General features: G+C 38.9%; 1 protein-coding gene across 3 annotated transcripts in view; it reads right to left on the bottom strand.

Moving 5' to 3' along the window:
• Positions 1–13,137, bottom strand: part of Nha2 (Na[+]/H[+] hydrogen antiporter 2) — a 285,799-nt gene that overhangs the window by 86,075 nt on the left and 186,587 nt on the right. For all 3 annotated transcript variants that reach the window (XM_073962240.1, XM_073962242.1, XM_073962241.1), the window contains 2 exons: positions 9,225–9,400; positions 8,858–8,967 (listed from right to left, as the gene is read on the bottom strand). In XM_073962240.1, coding sequence (XP_073818341.1) covers positions 8,858–8,967; positions 9,225–9,400 — 286 coding nt within the window. The remainder of the gene's footprint in view (positions 1–8,857; positions 8,968–9,224; positions 9,401–13,137) is intronic.

Raw genomic sequence — 13,137 nt, 5'->3', positions numbered from 1 at the left:
TAACATAAAGAGATGATCGATATCGGCCATTTTAGAAGTTAAACTAAATTTGGACAAAGTATAAGAAGATCCCACCAAATTTGCCCCGTTCAAGGGATATCGTGCATACCATTTAAGTGACATTTTTATACTCTACACCACACTGCGGTAAGGGGTATTATGTCTTTGTGCCTTTGTATGTAACATGCAAAAGGAAACGAAATAGACCCATAGTTCCATTTGGGGATATACATATAATCACATTCTGAGTCGACTTATGCATGTCCGTCCGTCCGACTGTTCCTGTATTTTTGTTCGCCACATACAGGTCGCATTTTTTGTAAGATTCAGCTGAAAATGGGGGAATATAATTTTTTTTAGACATAGGAAGAACGCTATTGCTTTTGGTGAAAATCGGTTCAGATTTGGATATAGCTCTCATATATATTTTCGGCCGACTTGACGTATTTGCTGCACCAAACACGCTATATACGTCCGATTTTGATGAAATTTGGAATGTGTGACTGAATTCGATCTAGAAATAAGTATGCCAAATTATATCGAAATTGGTTCAGATTTGAATATAGCTCCCATATATATTTCGCCCGATTGCAGGTATTTGCTGCACCAAACACGCTATATATGTTTGATTTCGATTCGGTTCAGATTTGGATATAGCTCCCATATATATTTTCGACCGGTTTGACGTATTAGCGGCACCAAACACGCTACATACGTCCGATTTTGATGCAATATGGAACGTATGACTGAATTCGGTCTAAAAATAAATGTGCCAGATTACATCGAAATCGGTTCAGATTTGGATATAGCTCCAATATATATGTATTTTCAGCCGATTTGACATATTTGCGGCACCAAACACGCTATATACGTCCAATTTTGATGAAATTTGGATTGTGTGACGGAACTAGGACTAGAAATAAGTGTGCCAAATCCATAATCGATTTTTTCTGCGCCGATAACCCTATATATATTTGATTTATATATAAATAATTTATATATAAATAATAATTTATATATAAATTATAAATAAATGTGCCAAATTACATCGAAATCGGTTTAGATTTGGATATAGCTCCCAAATATATTTTCGCCGGATTCCAGGTATTTGCTGCACCAAACAACCTATATCTGTCAGATTTTGATAAAATTTGGAAAGTGTGACGGAATTTTGTCTAGTAATAAGTGTACCATATTATAAAGAAATCAGCTCAAATTGATATAAATCTCCTATATATATTTTACATATTCACAGTTGTGTTGGGTATCATATAGTCGGCCCCGCCCGACTATGATCCTTTCCTTACTGTTTTTAAATATTGGGGGAAGTACAGGAAGTTGTTGCCTATCTTCGAACTGAAACTAAATTTGGACACCTTTGGGCTGTTTTCTCAAGAAGTATGGACTGGCCCCTGAAAAAGCTTTTACCGTCGTAATTGAGGCAGCGAATGCAAGCTCCTTCAACAGAAATCAAAGTGATTCGGGAGCATATATGATATACATATGACGGATGTATTAGAATGTGTATAGTTTGGACCAAATCGGTCGCTCTCTTCAAGAGTTACCCTGCGCACAATTTTTCCGAACATTTTTAAACTTTTGTGGGGGAGGTACCGGAAGGAGTGGACCGATATAACCCATCTTCGAACTTAAACTAAGTTTGGGCAAAATATTAAGAAAGCCAAATCTTGGACCATATCGTTTGCTCCGTTCGAGAGTTATCGTGCGCACCAGCCAGCCAGACAGACAGACGGACATGGCTAAATCAACTCCAAATTGTCTGAAACGGATTTCGTCCAAACATACTTTGGGTCTAAAACCATTATTTCGATGAGCACATTTTGCCCGTATGAGAGTGTATGTACCCTCGTTAGCATAAATGCTGAGGGTATAAAAAATGTATCCCTGTAAAAAACCTTTTATAGGGAGATTTTCTCACCAACCTCAACTTTGTTTACCGAACTACAGCTGATTCGAATAACAAGTTAAAAAGTATCAGTCGGCTTTGCCGACGGAGATATACCCTCAGCCTGTGCAAATTGAAACACTTTTTCTCACAAAAAAAAAATTATGTATTTGGGGGTTTCAAAATTTTGGTCGTATGAACCGACAAAAATGTTGATTAGGATTAAAGTTCAAAAATTTTGCGGAAAAGGTACTTAAAGGAATGGACCGACATAGACCATGGGGTGCCATAGGGGGTTTTTACACCCTTCGGACTGTTTTCTTAAGAAGTATGGACTTGCCTCTGAAACAACTTTTACCATCGTAATTGAGGCAGCGAATGTAAGTTGCTTCAACAAAAATCAAAGTGATTTAATAGCAGGTCTTAAAGTGAACTTATCCAAAATTTTGTGTGGGAGGTACGGGATGGAGTGGATATTTGTCCACTCCATATTCCATATTCGAACCTGATCTATATCTGGTAGATATTATGAGAATGTGTAAAGTATGGACCAAATCGGTCACTCCCATCAAGAGTTATCGTGCGCACAATTTTTCCGAATATTTTTGAACTTTTGTGGGGTAGGTACCTGAAGGAGTGGATCGATATGGCTTATCTACGAACTTAAACTAAGTTTGGAAGCATTATTACGAAGGCCACATTTCGGCCGGAATCGGCAATTCCGTTCGATAATTATCTTGCGCTTCCACCCATAAACATGGTGTCATAGGGTTTGTTTTTCAACTTCCAGGCTATTTTTTCAGGAAGTATGGACTTGCCCCTGAGGAAACGTGTACCTTCGTAAAGGGGACAGTGAATACAAAATGTTACAAAAAAACCAAGGCGATTCGAGAGCAGGTCCTAAACTAAACTTTTCCGAAATTTTGTGTGGCAGGTACTAGAAGGAGTTTACCGATTGAGTCCATATTGGAACCTCATCTAAGTCTGGTAGAAATTTCATAATGTGCAATGTATGGACCAAATCGGTTACTTCCTTCAAGAGTTATCGCACGCACAAATTTTCCTAACATTTTCGAACGTTTGTGGGGGAGGTACCGGAAGGAGTGGACCGATATAATCCATCTTTCAACTTGAACTAAGTTTGGACAAAATATTACGAAAGCCAAATTTTGCACCGAATCGGCAGGTCCGTTCGAAAGTGTAAATACCCTCTTTAGCCTAAAGGCTGAGGGTATAAAAAGGGGGAAAGTTCAAAATAGCTAAAATCAGCGGTTATACGGCGATTATACAAAAACATTGACATATGTTTAATTTAATGTATAAGAAGGTTTGTGGGTTATAGGAAGGGGACTCCCCCTATATAGAACACTCGAAATCCCGAAATAAGCAGAAAAATAGTTGGAGAACTCCCAAATATTTTTTTCTAATTTTTCGAATCAAACCAAAAAATATATTTGCAGCAATATTTTCCAACAATAAATTGTTCTTATTTGTTGTTGTTATAATATGCAATTTATGTACCCAATCTTTTTAAATTTGGTATCATATTTTTCTACGCATTGTCTAGATTCCGCACATATTTTTTAATTTATTTTTTGAGGGTTTGTACGGACTCTGGGACAGGATAATTTGGATTTACTTCAAAATTTTTTTATTATTTGTTGATTTTCCGCGAAAATAATAATACATTTAATAAACATCTACGAATTGATATGGAATGCTGTTACTGATATATGATTTTCTCAATACAACAAATTAGACATTTTAAAATATTTTTTCTTTATAAGAGAATAAAAACCGCTATAACTTTAGCGCCAATTTTGTGAACGCGAACAGATTTGAAGCCAGAATTTTTTTCCTTAGCTTAGCCCAATCTTTTTTTTCAAATGGAATGGTAAAGGAAATTTGATTTTTACCATATACCCTTTTTAGCCTAAAAGCTAAGGGTATAAAAATTGTTCCACTTTTATGGGTTAGATACCCGGAGTAGTGGCTTTAAAACATTATTTCAATGAGGTAGATTAATGATGGTAAAGAAGTGTATACTTTTATTAACATATGTTGCAGACTTCTAACATATTATACTGTTACGGAATTAGATTTAACTAATCTCCGTGTAGACGTTGTTTTATTCCCCAGTACGATTTGTACCAAATAAAACAGGGTTCGTTTTAGATTACGTTTCTACAATGCTTTATTTACTTTATTACACTTATTCAGAACCGACTTTAATTACAAAGCACACAGCAAGTCTCTACTTAGCACGCAGCTCTTATTTAACCGATCTGTTCAGTTCAACGCTTAAAACACAACTCATTGCCAGTTCCCCTGTATTTATACCCCAAAGTCTCCCTGTTCTAGAGTCCTCTAGAACACATATGGCAACACCTCGAATCTGTGCAGCGAACACACAGACGCACATTCGCACTAAGCGAACAACCATACTCACATACATGGGGGATGATCAATGACGTAATTACAACAACAAATAAATGCAAGAAAAGAAGTAACAAACTAAACAATAATTACATGACTATGGCAAAACAAAATAAAAGCACATTAATGAAAGGTAAAGTAACATCCAGAATAATGAAGAGAGTTCTACATGGTAGTTGTTGTTGCTTAAATAAAGTAACTGCGTAATAAAAACTTTACGTTACAATTCAAATTTTTAAATTAACGGAAATTAAACTAAACTAACTTAAACTTATCAGTTACATTCGTAACATTGCCTCCCGCTTACGCCTGTTCGTCCCGAATAGGCACAGTTCCCTCTCGGTGGTATGGGCATTGGCAACACTGCCTCCCGCTTAAGCCTGTTCCTCTGGACTAGACACAGTTCTCTTTCCGTAGTGGTAGCAACTGCTTTAGATGTACCCTCTACGCTATTAGCTTTGGACTTTCGCTCTTTTCTCTCCAGGTATCGTGACGTTATATCTTCCTTCTCGGTCACCCTCCTAAGTGCCACCTGGTCGTCATCGGACTTGTCCTTCCTTGTTGTACGGCCGCTTTTCGATGGACCTTTCCTCGACGTACATCTTCGCTTTCTCGTCCTCGTTGCTGGATTTTTCCGCTTTCCTACGGGCCAATTGTCGGCGGCTTCCACCTTCAGCGTACGGACATCGACAGCGATCTCGCCGGATTCTGCCTCTGGGCGATGTTTGCTTTTCTCGTTGTAGCCCACACTTATCGGTATTTCCACATTGGACCATGTCATCACACGGTGCTTTATGTCCAGATTGATATCGAAGGCAATCGTGAAGTCTACACCAAGTATAACTTCGTCCACAATATCGGCCACTATAAAATCGAAATTTACCGATTTTCTACCCATGCTCAGCCTTTGGTAGGCCTTTCCATGCACCGTTGTAGTCTCGCCTGTGGCCGTCCGCAATTTGACTCCATTTAACGGCAATACCTTCCCTTTTACCAAATCCGGTCTAATAATGGACTTTGTTGCACCGGTGTCCAATGTCAAGGTACGCAATACACCATTGACGAAGCCTTTAACCGTTAGGTTGTGATTCTCCTGCTGGACTATGGCTATAGAAATTGTGGGACCATCGTTTTCATCCTCTGCCAGCGGCGCCTCGTGATTGACGGAATTCATTTGATTTGATTCACCTGATGTCTCTCTTTCCAGATTCTTGGCCACCGGTTGGTCGTCGCTTTTTGAAGGCGGTGAGGTGGATCTGAGCCTTGGTCGTTGCAATATGCATTCTCGTGCAATGTGTCCAGCTTTACGACAGTTGTAACAAGTCTTTCTCGTTTTACCAGCCCCTCGTTTCACACGCATTAGTTCATCCTTTAGCGGATCGACAACGGTCTGGGAATTGTTGTCCTCAACTTGCAGCCTCCTCACGTTGTAAGCTTTAGGTTTCACCAGCATCCTCGCGGTTTCTTGGGCCAGGGCAAATGACACGGTTTCTGCAAATGTTCCTATCGGTGCCGCATACGTCGCAAATTTTATCTCTGGATCACGAATACCACTTGCAAATGTCTCAATCTTTATGCGGTCCACCAATGGATGTGTCTCTCCTGGATATGCCAACTGCGCCAACCGCTCTATATCAGCCGCAAAGTCTTGTAAGGTCTCATTTGGCTTCTGGACTCTTCCCCTCAGTTCCATTCGGTAGATCTCTTGCTTGTGTTTACTACCGTACTTACGTTCAAGAGCAGCCATTATATCTCCATAGTTGTTCCTAGAAGCGGCGGGAATACTCTGTAATACGTCAGCAGCATCACCCTTCAATGCCATAAGGAGTGATACCGCCTTGTCGTTGTCGTTCCAAGAATCTCTAGCAGCCAATGTCTCGAACTGTAATTTGAACACATTTAAAGAGGTAGAGCCGTCGAACACTGGAGGCTTGATTTTTATCGTGTTATGAATAGCTCTCACTGGACCGCCTTTAATTTCCAGTTCCGACATTTTCTTTTCTATGCCAAGAATCTTCTCATCTTGAGCCAGAAATTTCTCGTCAACAGACAAAATCTTTTTATCCAACTCTTTAATTTGTACCTCCACGTTTTCTACTCTCTTTTCAATCACCATCGTGATGTTCTCGAGTTTCTCGTTAATAGTTCTAGAATTTGCCTCTAATTTCTCTTCCATGCCCTTAGCGATTTTTCTAGAGTTCTCTTCTAACTTTTCCTCTAATTTTCTGGAATATTCTTCACTCTTTCTGGAATTTTCTTCCATTTTAGCATCTAATTTCTCCATCATTTTACTGGAATTTTCTTCAACCATTTTGCAATTTTCCGCTTTCATTTCCATCACAAGTCAGGAAGTTTCTTCATTCTTTCTAGACATCTCTTCTAACATCTTATAGTTTTCAGATTTCATTTCCGCCATAAGTCTGGAAGTTTCTTCATTTTTCTTATTCATTTCCAACATCATCATAGCCAGCATTGATTTCAAATCGTCACCCCTGGCAGCTACCGACGAAACTTCCTCAACGCTGGATTCGCCCTTTGCCGATAACTCGACTTCCTCCTTACCGTCGAACTCATATTCATCGATGTTCATTCCACGGCGCTCGAACTCTTCCAACAAGCGTTTTTGTAGTTCGGCCTTTTTGCCAGTAGAACACAACTCTTATTCAGATCTAGAGTCCTCTAGAACACATATGGCAACACCTCGAATCTGTGCAGCGAACACACAGACGCACATTCGCACTAAGCGAACAACCATACTCACATACATGGGGGATGATCAATGACGTAATTACAACAACAAATAAATGCAAGAAAAGAAGTAACAAACTAAACAATAATTACATGACTATGGCAAAACAAAATAAAAGCACATTAATGAAAGGTAAAGTAACATCCAGAATAATGAAGAGAGTTCTACATGGTAGTTGTTGTTGCTTAAATAAAGTAACTGCGTAATAAAAACTTTACGTTACAATTCAAATTTTTAAATTAACGGAAATTAAACTAAACTAACTTAAACCTATCAGTTACATTCGTAACAATACTAATTCATGTTTTAGGTTAAATTTATTTTATGCTCGTACTATGTACGTTCTATATTCATAGAAATATATGTCACGATTGACATTCTAGATCTAAATTAAGTCCTTTACTAGCAGCAACCTATTTTCGAAGATTTAAGTTTCGTTTATAGCTGTTACTAGTTCCCGCACTTCAGCACTTGTCATAGCAACAACAGCAAAAAACGCTCTTACTTTAGCATATTGTTTTTCATTGTATTTGAGCATGTGGTCCACATTAACGAAAGTATCAACAAAGAGCTAACAGCAATATCGAGTTATAGCCAACTATAGTAAGAAGAAAGCTATGTGTACACACATATACGAAAAACACCATAAACATAAAGTTTCATTCACAAATATAAAATTTACTTGCTTGGCTAGGGAAGAGAAAGAAGAAGACTGAAATCATTAAAGATTCGTGCAAGCTGTAAAATAAGAGGCAACGAGCATTGAAAGTGGAACATATGCAAAAAGAACCAATCCCTTATAGAGCATTTAGTTAAGCGAATGAATTTAAACGAGGGAGGTTTGATTTGGATTTGGCTTATGACAGAATACTGAAGATAATAATGGGGCTTATATGGGGAATTTTGAATCGCACACTTCTGCAAAAATTAAAAGTAGATAAAAATTCTGCACAGTGGACTTGGGTGAAATTTTCGCGATTTAATGATTGTTTCTTTTCATATAATTCTAAGAGAATTCGACTTTTTCAAGCCGCGATATCTCTGCAGCATCATCACAACGAAAATAAAGGAAATTCCATTCAGACATCCCATATATATGAAGGTTAAGTCGGTCGTGGGTAGAGACAGGGAGAATAAGAGAGAGAAGAAACCTAGTTTTTTCTGTAACAGTCCTGTCAATAAAGTATTTGGGTTTTCAGCATCATCATCATCGATTAGAAAACGGAGGATAATACAGCAATGACAAGTTAAGGTAAAGAATATGAAATCTACAACTTGGCGTTCAAACAAGCAGAACGAGCAATTTTGATTCATGAATGCTGGTTTCAAAATTAAGAATTATTTTATATCTCTTAGGAATGTCATAGATATTTCCTGAAACCGAACATCCGTAGCATTGTGTTCACATTAACCAACCTTACTTATCCTCCTCCGACATCATTAGTAAACTATTTACGCGCATTTATATGGTAAACATTTATGACCATCTTATGCCATTAAAGTCTGTTTATAACTCTATTTGTCAAACGAAGACACATTTACACATACACACACACATATGAACTTCCATTAGTATTCCCTTAAAACACTCACGAACACATTTATACACTTCCGTTTTCAGTTTTATATTTGCTGGCCCAGAGCAGTAACAATTCATAGGAGTTTTCTTCGTAAACATTCTTTGAGTATATTTCTTTTTCTCACATCCCTCCCTCCCTACTCTTTTGTTCTTCTCTTATGTTAACAAAATGTTGTGGGATACTTACCGAATTACGCGACGGTACAAATTGTAACATTAGACCATATAAGTAGCCATAAACTATGCCAATTCCAATACCAACGGGTCCTTGTAAAATTTGTTCAGTTAATGATCCTCCTGTAAGAAAAATGGGGAATATCGAATGGATACAAGCAGAAAAAAGGATTTTTATGTCATTCTACTATGTGAGGATGCGTATAAATGAAAATCGATTTTGATTATAAGTTGATGGTGGTTATTTTATGTGGTTATGTTGTAGTAAAATGTATTGTTACGCATATACATACATATGTATGTACGACTATGTACCTCATACACCTTTCATTAAATATGATGCCAATAAATATTTGTTTTCCTTTCTATTCCTTACTCACCTGTTGAGAATATTACACCATTAATAACACCAAATACGAAAATGGCCACCACATCGTTACACGTTGTCATGGCATAGATCAGTGTGTGGATTCCGTTGTTAAGGCCTAGTCGGTCTTCTTTCAATTTTAGCATTACCGTTACGACGACATTGGGCGAGACTGCTGTTACAACCAAACTGAAACATAGAAAATCCATGTCAAAGGGAGTTTATTGGAGAGAATTTTAATGTAATAATAATTAATGTTTGCAAGAGAAGATGATGCATATTATGGTACCTATAATTATCTAAATTAACAAGACCAATCTTCGAAAAGAAAACAAGAATGATAGTGTTATATTGGTATAACTAATTTACGTCGACAAGTTCCATCGGAGTCCAATATTTTTCCGAATTCAGTCTAGTACTGCGATAGGACTATTATTGCTACCAACAGAAAAAGAATGTCGACAAGAAGAATGCAGTATATAGGGCCTACTTTACAATTACTAACAACTCCAAGCGCATGCAAGACAAATGAGAGAAATGGATGTGAAAAAAATCCAGACGTACAGGAGCCAGAATACACTCCGAAAATTCTACTAAAGAATTAAACATCAAACTTAGGGCTTCGGTATAGGCACATCCTTCGGTTACGACGAGCAAGGCAATCTGGTAACATATACCGATAGCGGGTTCAGGTTAATGAAAGAAAATGTTTTTAAACTGTTGGCATCCAATATTAAAGAATACGACAAAGATTCCAAAGATCCAATCGCAGAAGATGGCATTGAAGTTATAGGGCCGGCTGATGAATTATAAGGCCAGTAGAATCAATGGTTTATTAGGCGAGCCGTTTAAGACAGAAGGTGACACGCTGATGAAGTGTATGTATCAGCTAGTTAGCACCATATGGTGGGGGACACTTACCCGATGATTGGAAGTGTTATACAAGACAAATAGCCACATGTTACTAGCTTATGTCGATGACAGTAAAATAATTTAATGATACCTTTAAAAAGTCGAACGAGAATCTGGTAAAGTGGGTCTGGCAGTGAACGGCGGCAAGACCAAGTTGATGTTATCGATGCGCAGTACCCCTACAGAACCAAGACCAACTGTGGAAGTAGTTGGAGACATCATTTGCCTCAACACGGCCAAAAATACAACATCAGTTATCAACTATTTGTGTGGTCGCCAGTCATACGTGGAATTCAGAGACAGGAACTCCAAACCCGTAGAGTGATGCAGAGAGTTCCCCAAGGAGGGGTGATATCTCCGGAACTGTTTAACCTTTACCTCTCTGCAATTCCACGCGCTCCCGACGGCATTGAGTTAATTACGTACGCGGATGATTGTCCACTCTTGGCGTCAGGTCCCAACATCGGTAACGTTTGTGACAGGCTAAATTCCTCTCATTGATCTTGTAGAGTTTTTCCACGCGAGGAATATGAAAATATCCACCACTAAGTCAACAGCCACACTGTTCACCACATGGACGGCGCAAACGAAGCTCCCACTGCATGTGCAGGTCGACGGTGCAATTATTCCGACCACAAACTACCCCAAAGTCCTAGGGGTCACATGCGATAAGATGAGAAATAGGAACAAGGTCCTCAAGTCCCTAGCCGGCAGCACTTGGTGTGCAGATAAAGAACCCGTGTTAACCACATACAACGCGATAGGTCAGTCTGTGGAAAGCTATGCGGAGCCAGCCTGGTTTGCTAACGTAAGTGATACGCAATGGGATAAACTACAAATCTGTCAGAATGCTGCCCTGAGAACAGCTACAGGGTGTCACCTCATGTCTGCAGTGGACCATTTACATGAGGAGACAAAGATCCTTCCTGTACGACGTCACAACAGGATGTTGACGATGCAGTACTTGCTTGGATGCTATAGGCAAGACCACCCAAATCACCATCTGGTGGATATGCCTGAACCCCTCAGGCGAGTTAGGGAGGATTATAGAGATCTAGAGGGAGAGGTCCAAAGATATAAAAGAGAACCTCTAGATCAACGTGCATACCAGGCAGGTTCAAGAGACATTCATACTGATGTGGTTGCAGAGGCTCTGGCAGCCTACAGTGTGAATATCGTTCTAGAAGATCATCCACCACCCGTGGCAGCGGAAGAACAACAGCTGCCAAGACAAACGAGAGTCGTGTTGGCACAACTTAGGTCTGGTTGGTGCAGCCGCCTCAATTCTTACTGGGCCAGGATTGATGGCACGTGGAATATCTGCCCAGCATGTGGCACCGGTCCGCATACTACGCAGCACCTGTTTAACTGCCCAGCCAACCCGACTGACTTAACTCCTCTCTCTCTCTTTGGACTAATCCTATTCAGGTGGCGTCCTTTCTGAAGTTGGAGCTGGAGGCAGAGTCGAATCAATAAAATAAGGATTTACATGTACTTGTAGAAGCTGCTACAACAACAACATCAATAGACTGCGGGATTTTATGCAACACCTATTTTTACATATGCAAAATATATGCATTTTACATATTTTCTTATGCTACAAATATTTCAATAATAGGTACATAAATGTTTGTATGTACAATTTTTCTGTTTGAAATTCTTTTCAGACAAGTCAATAAAATAGAGAAATATATAACCACAGCCTCAACCTTCACAATACCGAAAATCGGGAGGTATCGTTCTATGGGGGCTATATAAAGGTCTGAACCCAAACTGACAAATTTTAGGTGGAAAATTTTATATCCCCAAGGAAGACTTAATATCAAATTTCAGCCATTTTGGCGGGGTATTGAGGCCACAACCTTCAATATATCGGAAATCGGGAGGTGCCGCACTATGGGGGCTATATGAAGACGTGGACCTATACCGACAAATTTCAGATCGAAAGTGTTATACCCCTAAGGAAGACTTAATAACAAATTTCACCCATTTCGGAGGGATATTAAGGCAACAACCTTTTAAATTCCAGAAATCCGGAGGTACCGTCCTATGGGGGCTATATGAATACGTGGACCTATACCGACAAATTTCAGATGGAATGTTTTATACCCCCAACGAGGACTATATAACAAATTTCAGTCATTTCGGTGGGATATTGAGGCTACAACTTTCAAAATACCGAAAACCGTTCTATGGGGGCTATATGAAGACGTGGACCTATACTGACAAATTTCAGGCGGAAAGTTTAATACTCCCAACGAAGACTTTATACAAAATGTCAGGCATCTGAGTTTGATGTTGAGGCCACATCGGAAATCGGGAGGTACCGTTCTATGGGGGCTATCTGAAGACGTGGACCCATGCGGACAAATTTCAGGTGTAACTTAATACAACATTTCAGCCATTTCGGTCGGATTTTTAGACCACAAATCCTTGTATATATTTTTGCATATGCTCATTATATGCAAATATGTAAAAATATGTCAAAATATGCACGATATACAAAATATGTAAAAATTGCTGCTTTCTAATCAGATTTTCTCTACGACCATCCTAACCATATATGCATTTGAATAGGATTGCGCTGTCTAAACATCAGTAGTTAAATAAGAAGAATCTTTAACAAGTAAGCAGTTTAAAATCACACATACACAGCCACATCTTCATGGTCTAAAACAGGTTTTAAAATGCACTGATATTACACTTTGTCCAGCACATGGGTACTTTCGCAAGCAGATTATCCAAATCGGTGTGTTTTTGAAGGAAACATCAATCGAAAGAACTACGAACCAGGACATATTGATTGTAAATGACGACATCGTATTAATAACTAGCGTTTTCTGGTCGGAACATAACCTCCATACACGTAACTTGGTTGTGTTTTGTTGTCGAGGATGACTATTTCTCGGTATGACATTCATTTTGGAAAAACAAACGTATACAAACGTTTCCCCATTGTGGTACATGAAAATACCTGATATCGGTTGGTACCGTTATATGGGGGCATGACATGA

Source organism: Musca autumnalis, unplaced genomic scaffold, assembly GCF_047663935.1.
Source record: "Musca autumnalis isolate F117 unplaced genomic scaffold, ASM4766393v1 scaffold_1, whole genome shotgun sequence".
NCBI lineage: Eukaryota > Metazoa > Arthropoda > Insecta > Diptera > Muscidae > Musca > Musca autumnalis.
Note: the sequence above shows the minus strand (reverse complement) of the source record. Positions and strands in the feature narration are given on the sequence as shown.